The sequence below is a fragment of the Loxodonta africana genome, chromosome 14 (genome assembly GCF_030014295.1).
Source record: "Loxodonta africana isolate mLoxAfr1 chromosome 14, mLoxAfr1.hap2, whole genome shotgun sequence".
In the NCBI taxonomy this organism is placed as follows: domain Eukaryota; kingdom Metazoa; phylum Chordata; class Mammalia; order Proboscidea; family Elephantidae; genus Loxodonta; species Loxodonta africana.
This window is the reverse complement of record NC_087355.1, coordinates 68,703,947-68,727,265: the sequence shown is the minus strand read 5'-3', so window position 1 is coordinate 68,727,265 and position 23,319 is coordinate 68,703,947. Positions and strand designations below refer to the sequence as shown.

Below are 23,319 nucleotides of genomic sequence, written 5' to 3'. Positions count from 1 at the left end.
GTGAGTTTCCCTGTGCTTACTTACTGATCTGTAGTGAACAATTTCACATGGGTTTCATCACATCTTTCCCCACATGGGTTTAACTACAGAGGATCTGGTAAGGTATTCACTAATGGATAAACTGCCTACTGGAAAATCCACACTTGTCTACAAGAATGTTGAAAACTAACCTAGAATGGGAGACCAAGGCAAACTTTGTTAAGGATTGCAGACTTTAGCCATAGAGCAATGGATCGCAATCAAGGACTTTAAAGTGGACTGAGATGATTAGATGTCGGTCATAACAATCTGTTTGCTGGGTAGAGAAGGGATTGGACAGGGGAAGAATTCTATGGTAGAATCGTCAGTAAGGTATTGTAGTGGTCTTGATGAGAGAAAACCATAGTTTAGGCTTGCAGCATGCTGAATGTGAACATCTTCCGGCTAAAATCACCTACTAAGCCCACAGCACTTTTTAAGCCTAGTCAGCTCACTCAAGAAAAGTTTCACTCCCAGTGAGTTATTTTGCACAGTTAAGGTCACAATCCCAGACACGGCCTTATTACCCAATAGGAGGACTAAGCACTGGCTTAGTCACCAGAAAAGTAGGTGTGCACTTCATACACAGAAACGAAATTGTTTTTTTGGGGAAAAAAATCGTACGACCAAGACAGAAAAACAAATGAAATCTAAGTAATCACCAGGGGAAGAATCCAACCTTTGTACGTCTTAGAGTTATTTTACAGAATAATTTTTGAAAAATTATTTGTGGAAGTGGAGGAGGAGTGAGAGGAGCTGAAGTGGGGGAGGGGTGGAGGTGGCTCCATATTCATTTCACAGATCGAGGCCTTTAAAAGTCATAACCCAGCCCTGAGCCAGGTATATTTCCAAGTCCATTCTCTTATGCCACGAGCCATGACTGCATCTGTATTTCACGCTCAGGGGGAAAAAAAAGTTTGGAAGCTTCATTTTTATCAGTATTTACCAGCTCTGAAGTTCCATTACACTTCATGTGATTCTCCTTATCGCACCCCCAACACCTGGAGATAGGGCACAGGTTCAAAAGTTGAAAGAGCACTGACTCAACCCATGGCCCCTGAGTGGATTCTGACTCAGAAAGACCCTATAGCACGGAGTAGGACTGCCCCACGGGGTTTCCATGGCTGTAAATATCTACCTAAGCAGACTGCCACATCTTTCTCCCAGAGCAGCTGGTGGGTTTAAACCGCCCACCTTTAGGTTAGGGGCTTATCACTTAACCACTGTGACACACTTAAGACATCGTTAATTATTAGGCCTGAGTCAGAATCCACTGGACCGCAGCGGTTTGGTTTGGTTTATTGCAGAGTGCCAGCCGCCTCCCAGGCCAGGAATGCTGAAAGCCTCACACCTCGGAAGCCACGCAAGGCTTCCATCATCTGATGTCCTGGGGTGGAATGTTGGTTCCTCAACTTTGCTCCTCATAAACCCCTTGGCGATATTACGTGTTCAGGCTTTTTAAGCAGTCTCCCGCCCTATATTGCACATAGGGTTGCTCTGAGCGGAACTGACTGGACGGCGCCTAACAAAAACCCACCTCTAAGTCTTTAGTCACGGAACACGCCCCACCCTGGAGAATCAGCAGACAGCTGTATCACCTGGCCGGATTCCCCACAAATTTCACAATCCCAGGGTTCACAGGAACAAGTTTCAACCGCACCCTGTGCAGCGGGGTCTTGCCCAGGCGGAAAACCACAGCCGTCGGTGGCTCTGTAACTACCCCCCCCCCCCACCTACTACCATTCTTGGCTAATGTAGGAAGGGCAGCTAAGGAGGACAGGTGGACCGAGGAGGAGGCTAAAGTCAGACAACCAACCCTGGAGAGCACATTGCAAGCCCCGCCGCCTCTTCCCTCCCCCACCGCGCTGCTGGGTGCCTGACCCCTTCTAATTGACAGGGAAGGTCTCAATCACGGGTCCCTACTCGGAGCGCGGAACGAAACCCACTGCACGGAATCCTGGGAAATGTAGTCCACGCCGCCGCCTGGGACTCCCTGCTCCTCTCTGGGGTCCCCCGTGAGGGGTAGCTCCGCCCCGGCCGGCCGGATCCCGAGCTGCGGTCTGAGAGTGGGGCGGGGCCGTGCCCCGCGGAGGCCTACGGGCACTCCTCCGAGAGTCAAGACTAGGGCCGGAACTACACTTCCCAGGGCGCCCTGCGCCGAGCTGGGAGCCGGCAGCCTCGCTTTGCGTGACCGCGGCAGGTTGGTCCTGGAGCAGATGAGCGCAGAATATTTAGGCGAGAGGAGGGGGGTAGCGTGGGGCAGGAAGAGTACCTCGGCCAAGAAAATTATGCATGCGTTAGGCAAGCTCTGAGAGAATGGCTGTGGAAGGTAAGGGACGTTGGGGCATTTTAAGCCCCCCCCACCCGCGCACCCCAATGCACACATCCCTGATGAAGCTTGGGGATGGACGGGAGGATTGTGGAGGGGGTGGTGGAGAGTGGGCCCCTTCCTCCTACACCCCTTGGCACTCACCTGAGCCGCAGAAGGCCAGTAGGCGCTTTATTCAGTTGCTCTGGAGAGAGATGAGATGCGCAGGACTTTAGGGCAAGAGGCAAAAGTGTCCCTACTACGAAACAATAAGCTGGAAATGGGGGGAAAGTCGGGGAGACCGGGATTAGGGGCCAGCGCCGAGGTGCCTTCTTTCCCTGCCTCTTCCCGCGGGGCTGGCTGGAAGGCCATGGGGCTGGGGATGCTCGCGTCGCCCCACACACGTGGGAGAGGACCCTGGCCAGGTGCGTCATCGGTAATCTTGAACTGCGATTGGGTCTAGGGTCGCTCGTCGTGTCTATTCCACAGCGGCGGCAGCAAATATACCCGGAGGGGGAGGTGTCCCCATACCTGTCTCTGTTTATACAACCCTCCTGGGGTTTGCAAAGTTTACAGGAACGAAATGGAATCAGGGAAAAAAAGGACAACTGACCTCTTTGACTTGGGTGGATCCCTTTTCTTTGAAGACCACCTCTCTCTTTCCTTGTATAATTTTTGCCTTTGATTTTGCAGTTTTGGCGTCCTTTGAACTTCCTGGTTGAAAGCAGGGACAGGCCGTTTGGGAAGGATTTCCAGAGTTTTTCATGTCAGCTTCTTTTACCTTGGACCACATGCTTTCTTATTGGGGTAGTTCTGGGAAAAATATGTGCACCAGAGAGTGCTTGAGATGTCAAATTTGAGGTCTAACTGCCTAAATGATAAGATGGAAAGATCAGGGGACTAAATGGAGAGCCTACGTTCATGTATATAATTATGGTTACTGAGGGTGGCTTGGGGCTGAGGGGACCTGGGGTAAGAAAAAGAGGGCATCGCCTTTCAGCTGCATCGGGCTCCTTGCCAAAGGGAAATGGGACTGTTCCTTGTAGGTCAGAGGGAATGAACCACACGAGCTTGCTGGCTTGTTCCACCCCTCCCCTCTCCGCCCCAGGAGAGAGAAACCGAACTAATCTGAGTCTTGCTTTCCTTTTAATTACTGTCTTAACAACCTGAAGTAGCAACAACCCTGCCTCTATGCGCCGTGCTCATAAACACAGACTTTGGGCTATCTCAAGTTCAGAGATCTCCAGCTGGCCACCTCCAGCTTTCCCAACCATATCGACGAAGATAAAGCTGTATCCAAAAAAAAAAAAAAAAAGGCCGGGAAGAGGCACTAAAAAAAAAAAATCAGCCAAAGACTTTTCTAGGCTTTTTTTTCTTGTGCAAATGTACTAATATGGTGAGAATTTAGCTTTTTGCATTGTTGCAGTTGATGGTAAGTGAGACAAGAGCATTGAAATGCAAAAATAAATAAATAACCGAGATGACCTTGGTCTTGAGCTTGAGACCAAGGGTAAGTTCACCTAACGACAATCCCTTCCAACCTGTGCTTCAGACAGCATCGGTTGCTTCTTGTCACCACTCTCCTGTGTCCCAAAGTGAGGCACATTCCCACTTGTTGCCACAAAGTACTTAGAAACAATTTCCCGCTCATTGTAAGAAGTATAGAATTAGTCATATTTCTTGCCTGATGGCTTAATGTACTAGCAAAACCAGACTTCACAAAAACAAGATCTTTGGAAGGAAGTACATGTGGACTTGAAGAGAGCTTGTTTTAGATTATTTTCTTGTGATTTACTTGTTTAAAGTGCCTGACTAGTAAACAGGAGATCCTGGGTTTGAATCACAATAAAGTCTCAAGGAAGTATTTTAAAATTATGCTGCAAATACGTTTCATAGCTTTGGTCTTTGCAAAGGCAGTTTTCTTGGCCTGGGTCCGGCTCTTCCTGGCTACTCCCACTTGATCTTTCATGACTCGGGAAGCTTCACTTGCTCTGGGAACCTGCCCCTGCCCTCTTATTTCCTGTGCCTTCTGAGCACCTTCCTCCAGTCTATGGAGATCCTGCCTCTAGTGAGCTTCCCTAGACCCTATGCTTACATCTGCAACTACCTTATGCTTAATCTGTCTTTCACTAGACTATAAGCCGTTTGGGAATTGGGGCCATGTATTCTTTGACTTTATATTCCCAACCAACAGCCCAGTTGTTACCATTAGCTGCTGTCCTTTTGGCTCCTGACTCACAGCAACCCCATGTACAACCTAACAAAATGCTGCTTGGTCCTGTGCCATCACTGTGATAGGTTGCACATCAGACTGCTGTGATCCATAGGGTTTTCACTGGCTGATTTTTGAAAGCAGACTGCCAGGACTTTGTTCCTAGTCTGTCTTTAGCCTGGAGGCTCCACTGAAACTTGTTAAGCATCATATCGATATGCAAGCTTCCACTGACAGAGAGGTGGTGGCTGTACATGAGAGTAAAACTGTACTTCGTAAGGTTTTCAAGGCTGTGACCTTTTGGAAGCATATAGCCAGGCCTGTCTTCAAGGCACCTCTGGATGGGTTTGAACTGCCAGCCTTTCAGCTAGTAGTCGAGTGCTTAACTGTTTGTGCCACCCAGGGACACCAATAGTGCAGTTTTTGCTGTGTGCTGTCAAATTCATTACGTGGTCCATAATGTTTTTGTTAGATGCCATAAAGTTGGTTCCGAGTCATAGCAACTAAATGTTTTTGGAATGAATGAGAAATAAATTCATGAAGACTTTGTAACTGGTTCCATAAGAGTACGTGTGCTTTCTTAGGACCCCATGCTGTATATACTAAGGGACTTTTGAGAGACATTTGAGGGTATGGAAGACTTCTCTTTTAAAGGAATTGCCTCTCTCCAGTATCTTGTCCTGATGCTCAAGGAAAGTTTTAGAGCAGTGGTTCTCATCTGACAGTGACACTGTCCTCCTAGGGCATGTTGGGATTATATAGGGACTGCTACTGGGAGCTGCTACTGGCATTGCGTGCCCATGGGCCAGAGATGATAAATGCCCAGCAATGCATGGCCATCCCATACAAGGAAGAAGTGCCCTGCCGAGGACCCAATAATGACCAGTTTCCCCAAGAAAGGAGGATCCTTACTGAAGAAGGATGCCTAGTAAAAGTTACTTGTACTCCTCTTATCTTTCTCCTTAAAAAAAAAAAAAAAAAGCTATACTACTTGACACACGTTTCATATTCTGGGTTTTCACTTATTTATGCCAGACAGTCTTTCTAATTAGTAACAAATTAGAAGGTTTTTTTCCCCTGGTGTGTACCCTTTTTCTTACCTAAACATGAGCTTGTAAAAAGTGTTAATAGCAAGTAGGGAGCTCATTCATTTTCTTGAACCTGCAACCTTGTAATTAAGATGAAAAAGAGGTGCCCTTTGTTTATTGTTTTATGGCTATGCTGGGTTATTTTTTCCTCTCTGAATTGAATTACAACATCCTATTTGTTTTCTACCCGATTGTGACCTAGGCCTTGCATTTATGGACAGCTGGGCAGCTTAGAGTTATGCTTTCCAGCTATAGAACAGAGTACCACTGATGGTCTGCATTGGGCTTGTGATTATACTGGCACCCATGAAGTTAAAAAACTTTTAAAATTACTCCAAATAGACCTGTAGAGAGGGGTAACATGCAGGGACCACACAGTGATCCATTCTTCATGGACAAAGTCGTGTAGACAGTTGTGCCTATAATTGCGATGTTTTTAATTAGCAATAGGTTGCAGTATTATACAGGGAGAGGAAAAAAGTAGGTTAGTAAGTATCTTAGGCTGGGTTCTCTAGAGAAACAAAACCAGTGAAGTGTGTGTGTGTGTGTGTGTATATATATATAGAGAGAGAGATTTATATCGAGAAAATGGCTCATGAAGTTGTAGAGGCTGGAAAGTCCCAAGTTTGTGGGTCAGGCTAGAGGCTTCTTCTGACTCATATAGCCACAGGGGCTGATGAACAAAAGATCGGTAGGTAAGATGCCAGGCCTTTGGCTCACAGGCTCTGGAGGCCAGTGAATCCTAAGATTTGCAAGTAAGGCGGCAGGCCTCTGGCTTACAAGCTGCAGAGGCTGATGAATCCCAAGATCAGAAGGTAAGGGGCTAGCTCAAGTCCCAAGAACTGGAGGCCAAATGCCGGATCCAGAGTGAGCAAAAGCCTGTGAGCCTTGCCAGAAAGTCCACATATATTGGATGCAGGCCACGCGCCCAAGGAAATTCCCTTTCAACTGATTGGCTGTTTATAGCAGATCTCATCATGGAGGTGATTACATTGTATCATATTTTGTTAAGGTGATTACGTCATTACATAGCTACCAAACTACATCATAACTGCCAAACCACTGAGAATCACAGCCCACCCAAGTTGACACACAGCCTAAACCATCAGTCATAGACTGTGTCGTATTCAACTCTGCGTTCGACTTGACAGCACCCAACAACAGCATTCCAAGAAAGGTGCCTGGTACTTCAGCAGCCCTCAGTCATTATTTAGTGAATGAAGTATAAATGCACTGTTCCCCAGAGCAAGAGAAGACTTCTCCAACTCTTTGCCTCCAATTCCTGTCTATCTTTATCCTCAGAGCTGTATAAGAAAAGTGGGGCAGGCAAACATTGCATGTAGTGTTTGTCTTCCAGATCTATTAGAATAGCTCCTCTTACGTGGCAGGAAAAAAAAAAAAAGGATTTCCAAGTGTTCAGCACCCAAACAAGAAAAAAGATTTCAAATGGAAGTCTATGTGTTCTAAATGACATTGATGTCAAGTCAATTCCGACTCATAGCAACCCTATAGGACAGAATAGAATTGCTCCATTAGGTTTCCAAGGCTGTAATCTTTATGGAATAAGACTGTCATATCTTTCTCCCCAGGAGTGGCTGGTGGGTTTGAACTGCTGACTGTTCAGTTCACTGCCGAGCACTTAACCACTGTGCCACAAGGGCTTCTACACTGGTGTTAGAGGATCTGAATTTTCTATCCTAAGTGAACTACTGGTTTATCAAATGACCTCTGATAAGTCACCCAATGTTTAGGTTCTGTAGTTTCTTCCTGAGTGAAACAGTGAAAAAACTGCCCATCACCAAAATATTGTAAGGATAAGTAATAATGACATGGGCTGTGGGAATATAGGGAGACAGAAGCCGGACAAGGAGCCGTGGTGGTGGCCAATGGTTAAAGTGCTTGGCTGTTAACCAAAAGGTTGGCGGTTCAAACCCACCAGCCACTCTGCAGGACAGAAGACCTGGCAATCTGCTCCTATGACCACTACAGCCTGGGAAACCCTATGGGGCAATTACTTTGTCCTCTAGGGTTGCTATGAGTCAGAATCAACTTGGTGGCATCTAACAACAACAGAGTCAAACGCTTGTAGCAAACAGAAGCACTTTTGGAAAACACCGGGCATTTGGTAAATGATGACTCTGTACCCTGCTGGAGTTCAAAACCGCTTCACAGACGGTCAAAGGATTCACTCACCGGAGACAGAAATGTCATCTTTATGATAAGGCTACACTGGGTTATTTTTCCTGGCTGGGTCAGATGGTAAAGTGGGCTTGCTAACATGGCACCCCAGCAATGAAGTTACCTGTCATAGGAGTGTTGGAAAGCAACTACAGGGTGCCAGCCTCTTCAACACTGTGAGCCCGGAGGAGCAGAGCAGAGTGTGAGCTTCTGCAGCAGGCAGGTGGGACCCAAAGTGATGAAAGGAAAGGACCTGAGCTGCCTATGCTTTGTTCCTTTAATAACATGCGTATTGCATAGTTGTCTTCTCTGCTTCTGAGGAGGACCTATGAGAGGGTGGAGAGAGAGACCAGAAGTGTCTTCTGATGGATGCCCTGTTCTCTGAAACACGAAGCAAGGGGAAGATGGCTCCCTCCTGTGCCAGCAAGATCTACATCTGTCTGACTCATTGAGAACGTAGTTTATGTGCACCTCTTTGACTTCATAGTATTCTCTGAGAGTAGGGATTGTGCCTGATGCTTGGCCCATGGTAGGCCCTTCATAAAGCTTGTCGAATGAATGAATGAATGGAGGACAAAATGAATTACTAATGGGTAAGATAAGATTATGGGTGTTTTTGATTTGCACAATTGTCCCTGTACACACTTAAGGAAAACTCCCACTGTGCTCATCTAACCAAGGGAAGGTTGTTAGCAGGGGAACCGGAGAAGTTCTCTTACTAGGTACTTATCTCCACAGAGTCCTGGTGGTGTTGTTAAACTAATACTACCTGGTTCTCTTCCGTTTTACCGAACAACAAGAGTTCTTTTTACTCCTTTTCCTTTTCTGTTCTTTAACCCATGAGATCTGACATTCCTGCACCAGTGACTTCTGGCAGAAAAACTTTCTGTTGATCACTCAGCTTTAGGACATGAGAATGGTGCACAGAAGGCCCTCCTTGAAAATTCCTGATCAGTGACTCTGTGTGAAGGAGAAGTGGGGCCTCAGACCGTGGTTCTCAACTTGCCAGGACAGTGTGAGACAGGGCTTGGATCTAATCCTCCTTCTCCATTGTGTGGTCCAGCCCTTACTAATTCCACCTTAACCTACCCTTTCCTTCTCATCTGCCTTGCTGTTGTTCTCTTATCCCTGAAAAAACAATGGCTGGTGCCCATAAGGAAGAGCATACAGAACCTTTGCAGGTGTAACTGTGTTCTCTAAGGCTGAGTCACAGTAGATGCTGCGGTGACATGTTACAGGAGGGGCTGCCAGGGATCTACCCATATGGAAGCCTGAACTTGAACTCCGGGAAGTGAGTGTCAGATGTTATACATTTAATTAGGAGAAAGAGTGGAAATTACAAACTCATTCACTGGCCTTCCGGCAGGTTTTATATTTTCTGTTGATGAATAGTAGAGTACCTCCTGTGTGTAAGGAACTCTACTAGACTTGGTAGGAAGATTAAAAAAGTAGTGAGCTTAGCCCATTCTACCCCTTTTCCTATCCCACTCCCAGCCTCCACTTTGGCGAAATAGACAGAAACAGATTAGGCCGAATGATATAAGCGCTAAATCAAAGCTCCAGCCACATAATGTGGGAGGATTGGGAACAAATGGAGCATTTAGTTCTGAGCAGGATGGGATAGCTTAGTGAGGGGAAAAGCATTTGAGCTAGCTTTCGAGTTGGATTTTCATGGGTAGAGAGTGGGGGAAAGCACATGAAACAGAGTGGTGTGTGCGGAATGTGTGCTACCTAATGAATTTCATTCCCCAAATCCTGGTCTTGGGGTTCTTCAGCCTTTTATGGCAGGAAAGTCAATGGGGATGCTTCTTGGTCTTACTTGCACATTCCTTTTCCTAAGGGCTCCCTTATCTGCTGGGCCAAACCTTAGCACTCCCCACAGCCCAGTTGGATCTTACATATGGTCCTTTGGAAACCACCAGGGCAAGCAAGGAAAGCTGCTCTCCTGTAAATTGAGCTGATTCCTCCCTGATTTTCTGAAGTGGAACGTAGCAGCACCACCCTCTCTGAGCTGCCTCATGAGAGCAAACCTGGCTATATTTAGCCTGAGTTTTCTAAAGTGTGGGTGCAAGAAGCTGCTTGTACAGCTCACCTCCCCGACTGAGGAGCACAATGGGGTGGCAGCTGTCTGGTGACAGGGCTGGCCGCCTCACTGCCTTCTGCAACCTCTACCCAGTGGGCACTGGGGCTGGCATGAGCCAGCCTCTCCGTTGCGGTCGGCTGCTTTGCTCCTCCCTGCTCTTCGGCTGTCCTTGCTGTCGGAGAATGATGTGTCTGATGGCCATCTGCTCAGCACATCTTGAGTCTTCATGATTTGTTTGACAGATGTTTGTGGACTGGCCATGGGATGCGGCCTCAGAGCTACAGCAGACCTCGGGGCCTGAGGTACAGAAGGGGCTCAGGCCTATTTGTGTCCTCTTCCTTGTCTGCACAGCACCACTCTCACCGTGGGTGCTATAGCACTCACACCCTTGTCTTTCAATGGGCAAGCTCTGCAGCCAGCATGGGTATGAACCCAGCTCTGCTGAAGACCAGCTGTGTGGCCCTGGATAATTTACTGGACATCTCTGAGACTCTTGCTCAAAGCCTTCTTGAGACTGTTTAGTTAGTACCAAAAAAGCCCTGAAGACAGTGTCTGGTAGGTGCTCAGTAAATGCTCAGTAAAAAAAAAAAAAAAAAAACAGTTACTGTCAACTCAATCCAAATCATGGCAAGCCCATATGTGTCAGAGTGGGATTGTGCTCTGTAGGGTTTCCAGTGGCTGGTTTTTCAGAAGTAGATCATCAGACCCTTCTTCCAGGGCACCACTGAGTGAACTTGAACCTCCAACCTTTCAGTTAGCAGCCCAGTGCTTTAACGATTGGCGTCACTCAGGGACTCCAAATGCTCAGTAAATGCTCACTAAATGTTAGACAAGATGATGGTAATGATACTGTCTGTCTCTCCTTGTCTCCCTCCCACACTAAAGGAAGCCTCTTCTTAGCCATTTTTATGGCTCTGTGAGTGATCTTGGAAACCTTGGTGGCATAGTGGTTAAGTGCTATGGCTGCTAACCAAAAGGTCAGCAACTCAAATCTCCCAGGTGCTCCTTGGAAACTCTATGGGGGCAGTTCTACTGTGTCCTATAGGGTCACTATGAGTCAGAATTGACTTGATGGCAACAGGTCTAGTTTTTGGTTTGGTGAGTAATTTAGTGCTGTAGTGCCTCCTTTCCTGGTAAGTGCTCAGTGAAGGAATGTAGGTTCTCAGAGTTGGGATAAGACCATTAAAATGTAATTGATAAGACATAAGGCATCCTTGTTTTATCTGTTTATTATCTGGTTTATTCATTATCTGATTCCCTAAAGTTATGAGGCAACAGAGGGAAGTAAAAGTTATAATATGAATACATTCATTCAAGATTCTTTACTTAAATAATTTTTCTCCACCAAATTTTTCTTAACACCAGCAATTTTGTAGGCTGGTCTCTGATTGTCTGATAATCACCTGACCATACAATATGTATATAGAGTAAATAGATTGCAAAGAGAAATTTCAGATCTTGCAAAAGAGGAAGAATTTTGTGGATACTACAAAAGAGATGTTGGAAACCGCTAGAATTGTACAGCTGCGCCCAAATAAGATCTGTCTGAGTTAGGCCAGATAGCCATTACAAAGAGAAAATCAACTGAGATGCTGACATGATAAGCACCAAAGAGAAATACTAGGACTATCTAAAGATTAAGAGAAGGCTTTGGTGAAAAGTGACACCCTAAAATATTTTGGAAAAAATGATTTTCTTTATAATCATTCTATGAAAAGTCAAGTGTGAAATTCAAGATGTTTGTACTGAGATAAATCTTACTGTAGAAGTTATATAATAAATAAAAAATGGATCCTTTTTTATTGTCAAGAATTAGTACACATTTACAATTATAACCTAAACTTGAATAAGTAGAAGATAAAATATCTTAGTTTCTCTTTTCAAGATAAATTATCAAACTGTTTCACTATTAATTTTTGAAATTAGAGTTTCCATTTCAAATGTATTTTCTCTCTCTTTTGGTTTGATATTAATATTTTAAAACTTTGGTTTATTTGGGTATAATTTACATATAGTAAAACTCACCATTTTTAGTTCTTTGGATCTGGGTAAACACATACAGCCATATACCCACCACAGTCAAGATACAGAACAATTCTATTACCCCCAGAAAGTTTCCCCTTACCCTTTGTAGTCAACCCTTTCGGCCATGTAGAGCCCCAGGCAACCACTGTCCAAAATTCTTCCCTATACTTCTGCCTTTTCCGGACTGTCACACAAGTGGTATCATAGACTATGTAGCCGTTTGAGTCTGCTTTCTTTCACTTTGTGTAATGCATTTGAGATTCATCTATGTTGTTGCATGTATCAATAGTTCAGCCCCTTTATTTGCTGGTTATCTATTGTGTAGGGGACTGGGGTTTGATATCCAAGTTCAATTCCAGGCCAGTGCACCTCAGGTACAGCCACCACCTGTCTGTCACTGAAGGCTTGTGTGTTGCTGTGATGCTGAACATGTTTCAACAGGGCTTCTGGACCAAGACAGACTAGGAAGAAAGGCCTGGTGATCTACTTCTGAAGAATCAGTCAGTGAAAACTCTATGGATCACAATGGTGCAATCCCATCGTGCATGGGATTGCCATAAGTCAGAGTCCAATCCATTGGTAGCTAACAATTCCATTGAATGGATGCACCACAGTTTACCTGTTCCCCAGGTTAAGTATATCTGAATTGTGTCCAGTTATTGGTGATTATGGATACCAATAAACAGTCACATATAGGTTTTAGTGTGAACATACATTTCTTTCTCTTAGGTAAATAGCTAGGAGTAGGATTTTTGAGTTATAGAATAAGTGTATTTTAACTTTATAAGAAATCAGCAGTCTATTTTCCAGGGTGGCTATGCATCACACATATTCACTTTTATTTAGATTTTTTTCTTTATCTCAATTATCTGCTGATGAGGACTTCACAAAAATGAGAATTACATTAACGGGGACTATGCTCGCAGTTGCACAAAGGAGACAGCTTTCTAGATATGGGCTCCTTGAACTGCATCATACAAGAGCATGCAATGTAACCTGTTGCCATCGAGTCAGTGACAGAGTATAACTGCCCCATAGGGTTTCCAAGGCTATAACCTTCACGGAAGCAGACTGCACCACCTTTCTCCCGGAAGAGCTGCTGATGGGTCCGAACCACTGACCTTTTGGTTATCAGCCAAACACTTAACCACTGTGCAACCAGGGCTCCTTGGGAAAAACCTACCTTTCTCTAAAAGGAATTGGCCTTGCTTGCCAAGGTGAGTTACGGATTATACCTTGTAAAGGTAAAGAAAAAGAGAGTCAATTCTTTTTCTCTTGTGGTTTAAATTTTGAGGATGGCAGGGGCCAGGCTCCTTTTTGTAGCCCTGTGTGATTCTGATTTAGAATTGGGTCTTTCATCAGATGTCTCTTTATACAGTGGGAGCAATTCACCCACAAAGACCACCTTTTACTCAGGCAAAAATTGGGTATAGGACCTGAGAGGAGAATTGTATGGTGCTTACAAATGCAAAAGATAGTCATGGAAGTGTAATTTGTAGACTAACGCATTGGGATTTTCAGGATTTCCCACTGGTGTATGAAAGTATGGGGTGGAGTAGGTGAATTTGTGATTGCTACAGATTTCCTGGAAACCCTGGTGACGTAGTGGTTAAGTGCTACGGCTGCTAACCAAAAGGTCGGCAGTTCAAATCTGCCAGGCAGTCCTTGGAAACTCTATGGGGCAGTTCTACTCGGTCCTATACGGTCGCTATGAGTCAGAATTGACTCGAGGGCAGTGGGTTTGGTTTTTTTTTTTTTTTTTTTGGTTTACAGATTTCCTAGACACATGGTTGTGCTAATTCTATGCTACTTCCATTTGTAAAATGTGAACATTTCAGTTTAGAGTTGCCGTTTTTTTTTTTGGAGAGGTGCCTGAACATTACATGGAGGTGAAAATATGTTATTAACCAAGCTTTAGTAAAGGTACATTGCACTTGGCTTTGTCTGGAGTTTCTTAATGTCTTGTTGATGAACAGTGGTTTACAGGTGGAGGAGAGGAAGCAATCAGTAGCCAAGAAATAAAGGGGAGCATCTTAACTCCTGCAGTTCCTGGGTGGTGCAAATGGTTAAGCACTGGGCTACTAATGGAAGGAAACCCTGGTGGCGTAGTCGTTAAGAGCTAGGGCTGCTAATTAAAAGGTCCCCAGTTTGAATCTACCAGGTGCTCCTTGGAAACTCAATAGGGCGCTTCTGCTCTGTTGTACAGGGTTGCTATGAGTTGGAATCAACTCGATAGCAATGGATTTGGTCTTTTTTTTTTTTTTTTACTAGTGGAAAGGTTGGGAGTTTGAACCCACCCAGATACTCCTAGGAACAAAGTTTTGACGATCCCCTTCTGAAAGGTCATAGCCATGAAAACTCTATGGAGTGCAGTTCTACTCTGCACACATGAGGTCACCATGAGTTGGAATTGACTCAATGGCAACTGGTTTGGTTTTGTCATATTCCTGGCCTCCAGACTCATGGCCACACCTAAGTCATCACTCTCCTTCCCACTCTCCCTCTCTCCTACTATGTCTCCTACTTTTCCCCCAACTCTTCTCAATTCCCCGCTCCCTCATACGTGTTACTGATGGTAGCACCAGATGTGTGTCAGTAATTTGTGATGACCCCACTCCTACTTCTGTTCTTCCTCTGCTCTCAGAGAAAATTCCACTTTCCACACTGGGATCATTTAGTAAATATTTCTGCCAGGCTAGACTTTGGTGTTAACATTTGGTCTTAGAGTCATCTAGGAAGTTTATGTAGGTATAGCATGTACTGCCTGTAGCTTCAAAACAAAACAAAACATTGCTGTCAAGTTGATTCCAACTCATAGCAACCCTATAGGACAGGGTACAACTGCCCCATAAGTTTTCCTAGGAATGGCTGATGGATTCAAACTGCTGACCTTTTGATTAGCAGCCTGAGCTCTTAACCACTGCGTCACCAGGGCTCCATAGCTTAGAAGTAGATTATTTTTCCTTTTACATTCACAAATATTTATTGATCACCTCATATGTTCCATGCTCTAGAAGAATTTGATTTATAGTTATATGATATGGTGGGTAATCTTAGAAAACCCATATACCCATTAACCCATTGCCATTGAGTCTTGTTCAGTTTACTGGATACTGTTGAGATCTTGCTAGGTAGTGTTTCCTTACATGATAAGAAATATTTACTAAACAATCCCAGTGTAGAAGGCTAGGAGAGATTTGAGAGTGTTTATAGGCTTTGGGAATTGACCTAGTGGAAAGGAAGATTTTGAAGTTACAAAGGGTAGGAGTCATAACTGATAGGCCAAGCACCTTCAGGATTTTAAATGTATTAGCCTTTGGAGAAGGTACTGTTCTTTCTGGAAGGCATCTTTGGTGAGTGGACAGGTAAGGATGTAACTGTAAAATATATACACAAATATATATACAAAACTATTAAAAAAATATTCCTGTAGTATGTGATAGGCACTGTTCTAAATGCGTGTCACGTATTAACTGGTTAATCTTCACGTCCGTCCTGTGAGGTAGGTACTATGATCATCCCTATTTACAAATGACAGAAAGGACACTGAGAGTTAAGTAACTTGTCCATGGTCATTATTAAGTGGCAGAGCCGGAATTTGATAAAAGCAAAAGATGATGAAGTTCCTAGTTAGGACATTTTTGAGGATACAGGATTAAGGTATTAACATTTTCAGAATTTTTATTAGAAAGAAGACTACTAAAGAATAATCTGTAAGAAGATGTGGGTCATTGACAGTTTATTGCAAAATTAGTGTATTTTGTGATAACTTTTTTAACTGCAGGTAGGGCAGGGATGGAATAGAAGGATATAAATGTTGGGACAGGATGTGTTTTTTGGAACGAGTCATTTTCTAGCATGGTTAGACCTTGGAGGGTGGTTGCCTGTAGAGCAGGAGTTGGGTGTGTCAGTCCACCAGGAGGAGCCATGGGCGTTCTGATTTTATAGGCTGAGTTTGGGGTTTGAAGGAAGCAACAGAAAGTAGAGGGTAGTGTCAGAAAGGAAAGGTGAAAAAGATGCTGAAAGTAAGCATGGCCAACTTCACAATTTGGCCAAGATAGTAACATAATTTCTATTTCCTTATGTTTTTTCCTGCTCTTCAAGAAGGCCTTAATTTTTAGGTTTCCAGGGTGCTGAGGCCTTTGTCCCTGATTTGCATGGTAAGCTGAAATGATTTTCCCTGGCTAATGTTTGTCAGTTGCTTGTTAAGTGCTGCCTATGCAACCCTGTGAAGCTCCGTGCCTCCCTCTGACCTGCTTTGCCTGGCCAGGGTTTCCTAGTTGAAACTCAATAGCTGGTAGCTTTGGCACCTGCGTGTTTGCTGGGGCTCACTCCAAGGCCATCATCATTGACATCTTACCCTTCTGGCTTTGCGCAACACTTTCTGCTTTCCAAAGTACAGTTTCTGTTTTGAGCCACAGTTGATCTCTTGGTAGGTGGAGCAGGCGTTCTTGTTCCCATTTCATAAATAAGGATCTGAAGGCTCTTTTGTCCAAGGTCACATAACCAATTAGCGACAGCTTAGATTTAGAACTTGGTGTCTCGAGTCTTTTCATTATCACTTCTATCATTTCTGCCAGGATTGGAAGGGATGGCAAAGTGCCCATTTTGAAGGGATTTGCAAATGGGGTATTCTAAAAGGCATCCAGCACTTAAATTATGGGTGAAGGTGGTCAGAGTGGGGACTGAGGTTATGTGGTCCTCCAGAGGTTAACTAGTCCTTGGCTCATGTGGTAAGAAGTTCCTGTTTTCTCTCCCAGTATTAATTATTCTTTACAACCAGACCTCCTAAATAGCCATGTTTAGGTAATATTATTAAAATTAATATATTTCTGCATATGAAAATCTTCCATATTCACTGAAAGGAAAAAAAATCATAGAAATATAAATAAGGAACTAATAATAACCATAGCTAACATTTATTAGCACTTGCTGATTTTGGCACCTAGGGTTGTTCTTTAGACAGGACGCTCTGGTATGACTGTACTGGTTGTTGACGCCAGCAGCTGTTCTGACGGGTTAGTATCTAGGCCATACTGGTTATTTATTTTGCATATTCTGCCTGTTCACAAGAATCCTATGAGATGGTTATTAATATTATCTTCATTTTCTATATGAATAAATTGAGGTTCAGAGAAATTAAATAATTTCCCCAAGGTCACCAGCTGGTAAGTGTTGGAGCTAGAATTCAGACCCAAGTTCAGATGATTTCAGAGTCCACTTAGTGACACTATTCAAGTCGGCCACACTCCAACCCCCTGTACATCAGGGAAGTTTAACATTTCTTTCTGGGCTTGATGTAACTAGCTGCTTTTGGAATATCATAAGCCAGTCTAGCAAATCTTAATAGTTACTAATAAAATAGTAATTCATTTTATTTATTCGTTTTTTTTCTTTTGCAAATGTGGATAACAACAATGAGCAACCTCATTCTTAGATGCAGCACTTAACGAGGCCAGTGATGGAACTCTTGACAGGGCAACACATAACTGACCAAGTTTCAGAAGGTATTAATGCGTTCTGTTACTTGTGATGGTCATTGGTGAGGCTGAAGGCGTATCTGTGTTAGACGGAAGGGGAAGTCTGTGTTATGAGAATAATATAGAAGTTAATTGTAGAAGTCACAGTGCTAACACTTCTAAAGTTATGCCCTTCAACCTTTATTACAGCTTGTATAACTTATTGATTAATCACATGTAGTTTGTTTATTTATTACTATAGCATTCTATCCTCTTAATTTTCCATGGGTTCTTATAACAAGGTTTTCTCCCCATATTTGTCTTGTGAAGTTTTGGTTTCTTAGTCTATGTGGTTATTCTTCTGATGTTTCATTGGTCTTTTCTTTTTCTTAGCATCTTGTGGAGGCTGCTCAACCATCTTTGAACTGAATGTCTTAAATTTTTGGATTAAGTAAACACCCAACAAGGTTACAGTTCTTGTATTCGGCCATTACATATCTATAACCTCTTAGCGTTAAGATTTCTAAATTAAGATTTGATTTTTCAGGTGATGAAACAAACCCAAGCTTTTTATGTGCAAATATAGATGGACAGATAAATATTTGCTATAATTTATTAAATGGTTACTGTTTACCAGGAATTGTGGCTTATAAATATTTTCTCTATTGCTTATATATTTTCTCTAACAGAAATAACATTGTACTTATTCCCATTTTCCTTAAAAGGAAACTGAGGCTCTGGGTAGGTAACTTGTCTGAGGCAATTTAGTAAAAGAAGTTAGGATTGAAACTATATATGTATATATAGTTTAAATCATCATTATAATAGTGGCTAAAATTATTATTGAGCACTTACTATATGCCAGGGAGTATGATAAGCACTTTATAAACTGAAAACTTAGATTTTATTTTTAGTAAAGTTATATGTTAACGTAATTTAAAAAATAGTCATTGTCTTTTTAAAAATTGCTTTTGTTGTTTGCTTAGTGTTCTATAAACTTATCAATAATTCAAAAGTTTCCCTCAATTTTGTAAATCTCCTCCAAATACATTCAGACATTAGGTAGCCTATAAATTTCTTCTCATTGAAATTTCCCCCAAAGAATTCAGATTTTTTCCAAATAGGCCTGGCTGTTCTCCAGGCCTGCTTCACTGCTCTTGTGTTTGGATTTCCTTTTCCCATCATCTTTAGGATGTTTTTCTTGACAACTTTGCGTTAGAGTGACTCTTCCGGGATCCTGGGTCTTCCTCTTACTTTGTTTATACCTTAGTTTTGATGGAGTACATCCTCCTGTTACTTCCTAAGAAAAGGTAAATTGAAAGCATATCTTGAGAACTTGCATACAAGAAAAACTTCTTATCCTTGTACTTGATTGATAACTTGATTAGGTAAAGAATTTTAAAGTTGAAAACTATCATTCCTCACAGTCTTGAAGAGTCTAGCATCTTCTGGTTTTCAGTCTTGTTTCAAGAGAAATCTGCAACTTTTGTCATTTTTGATAATTGTTTTAAACCTACTTTTTTCTTCTTGAGATTGTTGAGTCTTCTGTCGCTGGTGTTCATAAATTTCATGAGGATGTGCATTCTGTGAATCTGATTTTTTTATCCATTGTGATGGGTATTAAGTGTTCTTTCAAACTAGAAACTCATGTTATTCTTTTCTGGGAATTTTTTTTTAAATTAGTTATTTAATTTCCTTTTATCCATTTGTTGTGTTCTTTCTTTCTGTTACTCTTATTTTTGAGAGGATAGAATTCCCGAAGTAGTTCTTATTTTTTAAAATCTATGTTTCCTATTTTTAATCTCTTTCATTTCTATTTCCTGGTAGATTTCTATAGTCTTATCTTTCAAGTCTTCTATGGCATTTTTAGTTTCTACTTTTGTTTCTAATTTTTCAATAGTTTTTTCTTTTAAACTTTTTTTTTAGTATTCTGAATTTATTTATAGCATCCTATTATTTTATAGAGGTAATATCTTCCCACATTTCATTGAGGATGTTAATGAAATTGAAGTTCATTTCTTTCTCCAAGTTGGTTTTTCAATTTATTCATTCTGGTCACCTTCTTTCGTGTTAGATTTTTTCTTCAAATGTTTGGTGATATTAAGCTATCTGCTCATATTTGAGTGGCCTACTTTAAAAAAAATTTTTTTTTTGAAATTTCTTTCTGCATGAGTGAGACTTGTTGATCATCGTCTTTATTGTGAGATGAACTGGTAGATATTTTTAGGGCAAGGGAGGGGATCTTTTAAGGTCAGAATGTTTACATTTCTATATTGAATTGGATTTATTACCCAGATAAAAGGTAGTATTCGAACTGCAAAGTCTGCTTCCAGGGCATACACTTTTTCCCACACATTCCACTCCAGACAAGATTCAATATCTATGTACATTTTATTGCTTTTTTTTCCTAAGAAAGTTGGTGATATGAATGCAGATTACCTAGGAACTCTCAGTTCTGAAGATGCTTCCTTTAACCAGAAATTTCACTCCACTAAAACTGTAGTTTTTGTTTTTCACTGATGTACTCTAGGACCAAGAAAAGTACCTGATGTATAGTAGGTGCTCAGCAAATAATTGTTGCATGAATTCAGACTGTGCTCACAGCATCGTGCTTTCTGAGCAATATGTAGTAAGCTGTAGGATAAATTCCGGTTTCCTGACCTCCCACTCTAGTGTTGTAGGCCATATGCACACCTCTCAGATTTCACAAGGGCAGTCATGGAAACCAAATACACTCAGCTCTGAGAGGCTTCCTGTTTGTGGAACTTCTTGAGGCAGGAGTATATTTCTTTATATCAGAGGTCAGGAGGTATCATGGTGGTGGTACCTACCATCAGTTGGCCTCAAAATGAAAAGGACGGGCTGCAGTATGAAACTTCTCCTCTTAGGAACTGTGGACACACTTGTGAGTCGAGATTGCGGCATGTCACATCTTCATTTAAGTTTGTATTCTGCTGACCGCCTCCCAGAGACTTTCCCATCTGTGCCTTTCTGCTGACTGCATCTTTCTGAACTTGGAATGAAGAGGTGGATGTCCCCATGGGCTACCCACAGCTGCCTCTTTCCATCCTGACATTCTTTTGCTCTTCTCCTTCTTCCAATCAGCTCTTCATTATTGGAGAGTGAATGAGGGGCAGGTGAGAGGTTGTTAATGCTGAGCTGGTCTTTTTGGAATGAGTTGCAGTGGAATCAGCTATTGGCATGATCAGATGCTCTATGATGTAGCCCTTTTCCTTCATTTTGACATCTGGTCTCTGATTTTTAGGGAGGAATCAGTGGATTTAGGAGTCCCAGAGAGAAGCAGAAAGAGATCAAAGCCACCTCTCTTTCCAGAATTCTCTTATAATGGGAATAAGGCAACTGTGTCCAGAAAAAAAAAAACAAAAAACTTGAACTTATGATACTTAATCAGATTACCAACTATGTTGGGTTTATTTGTTAGTAGATGAGAAGAAAGGGAGACTTTACTAGAAAATAGGATAAGAATGAGGAGGATGTATTGGCTAGAAATATTTAACCAACAAAGACTTATTCATGAGATATGGAGAGGAAGGAAATTTATCCTGTTATACAGCAATATCAGCTATTTAGACCCCCAGGCACAGTTTGTTGTACATCTAAAGTTTTTACCTAATTTATTACGGTAATATTTCAGGGAAAGATACAATTAGAAATTAAAGAATTAAAAAAATACACAACACAGCAACATTTTCTTATATCTTAAATGAACCTTTTTAAAAAATTATGATTAAATGCTTATTATATATACCCTTTGGAAAATACAGGAAGTAGAAAGAAAAATGATTCATGGACCTATGTTCAGAAAACCGCCACTGCTAGTATTTTCTTTTAGATTTTTTCTCTTTGTATGGATTTTGGTTTTGCATAGCAGTCATAAAACATTTTGCTCAGCTTTTGTTAGTATTCTTGGGTCTTCAATCGAAGTTGACTTTGGTTATGTTTTGATAATGCATGTCTGTGATTCTTTTCTTGTCATTAGGTTAAATAAGCATTGCCTTGTTCTTGAATAAATTCTCTATATGCTTTTGACATAAAACATTGTTCAGATTAAAAAGTAAAATAATCCTTAGAGCAAGGAAGTCTGATGTAAGTTTTACAACCACTTAAAAAATATCAGCTCCTTAAAACAAATCAGAAGCACAAATATGTCTTGGAGGAAATGTGTATAACAAAGATAAGACTTTAAGGTTCTTGAGATGGGAAACAGTATCTCAGTGGTCCTAAAAAATCAAAATAAACCTGTTGTTGTCAAGTCAATTCCAACTCATAGTGAGCCTATGGGACAGAGTAGAACTGCTCCATAGGGTTTTCAAAGAGCAGGTGGTGAATTTGAACTGCCAACCTTTTGGTTAGCAGGCAAGCTCTTAACCACTGCACCACCAGGGCTCAATCACTGGTCCTGGGACACATATATGCCTAGTAACATTTATCAAATTTACAATTATTATTATTACATGTAACATGGTGGTCTCAAGGCAGAGAAAGGAAAAGTCTTTTCATATAGAAGCCCAGAAAGGAGTAATGTAATGCAATAGTGCCTGAAAGCAGAGTTAGAAATTTTGGTCGTGCCTGTACTACTGACAAGTTGTCATCTCAGAGACATCTGCCCTCATTAGCCTCACCAATGAAATGAGGCTGTTGAAACTATATAATTTTAATGAGTTTCCTTCGTGCTCTGGACAAAGACTCATGAATCTATGACACTGGGAACAAATGCTGAGAATATAAAGATCCCAAAACCTAGTAGTTACCTTGAATTTTCATTTCCTTCATCTGTCACACCTAGTCAGTTACCAAATTTGACCAGTTGTACTATCTAAGCCAAAAGCCTGCAAATGATAAGCTGTAGGCAAGCCTGCTGCCTGTTTTTGTAAATAAAGTTTTACTGGAACACAGTTGTGCTCATTAATTTCCCTAATATCTGTGGCTGCTCTTATGTGGCAGAGTTGAGTAGTTGTGACAGACTGTGGTCTGCAAAGCCTAAACTATTTACTGCTGACGCTTTATAGAAAAAGTCTGTCTACCCCTGAGCTAAATGTATTGCAAACCCACCTCCTCCTCTCATCCACACCATCTTTGACCTGACTTAAGACATCCTTTCTCACCTGGAGAACCCAATTGGTTTTAAACTTAGTTTTTTGACTTCAGTTTTGAACCTCTCAGATATATTCTATATGGGGAGATTATTATTACTATTTTTATCTTGAAACTCCAATTTGCTCATTTAAAACCCTTTGGGGGTACCTCACTGCACTAGGATAAGGTCCAAGTTCCTTACCTAACATACAAGATTAGAAAAGCACCACATTTTACTGACATCTGAAGACCCTTCCATACATAAGAGACCAGGTTTTTGTTTGACATGTTGAAGGCTGTATCACTTACAAGTCCCAGGAAAGCTAACCCAACTCAACCAGGTCGAATTATGAAGAGGCTATATGTTGGCTCACCTACCAGAGAGCACCCGGTGTAGATCAGCCTTGGGAAAGAAGAGTTGATCCAGGTTTCCAGTTGTGTCATCCATACCCAGTTTCTGTCTCTTGACTTGTCTTCTGCTGGGTTGTCCTTGTTCACTGGCAGGCTTTCATCTTGAGAGGTTAAGATGCTATAGCAGTTCTGCCTCCCATCCTTCTGGATTAAAGTATAACAGGAAAGAGAGCAAATCTTTCTCAGTAATTCCCATACAAGTTCAGAAGTCTCTTTGATTGGACTGTGCAGGTCATGTGATCAGGGATAACATAATGTGCTGATTGGCTTAGGCCCAGTTCACATGCTTAATCTCTGGAATTAGGAGTGAGATCCACCTGAACCACAAGGACTGAGAATGGAGAAGGTTTTATTCCTCAGCAAACGTTGGGTTATTTTAGTAGCAGGGTGAATGGAGATAGACTGGAACAAAACAACCAAAATGCGTTCTGCATGTCCTG

General features: G+C 42.1%; 1 protein-coding gene across 2 annotated transcripts in view; it reads left to right on the top strand.

Annotated features, from left to right (window-relative positions):
* Positions 1–2,223: 2,223 nt before the first annotated feature.
* Positions 2,224–23,319, top strand: part of SAMD12 (sterile alpha motif domain containing 12) — a 414,895-nt gene continuing 393,799 nt past the window's right edge. For both annotated transcript variants that reach the window (XM_003408277.4, XM_064268011.1), the window contains exon 1: positions 2,224–2,347. In XM_003408277.4, coding sequence (XP_003408325.2) covers positions 2,335–2,347 — 13 coding nt within the window. In that variant the 5' untranslated portion in view covers positions 2,224–2,334. The remainder of the gene's footprint in view (positions 2,348–23,319) is intronic.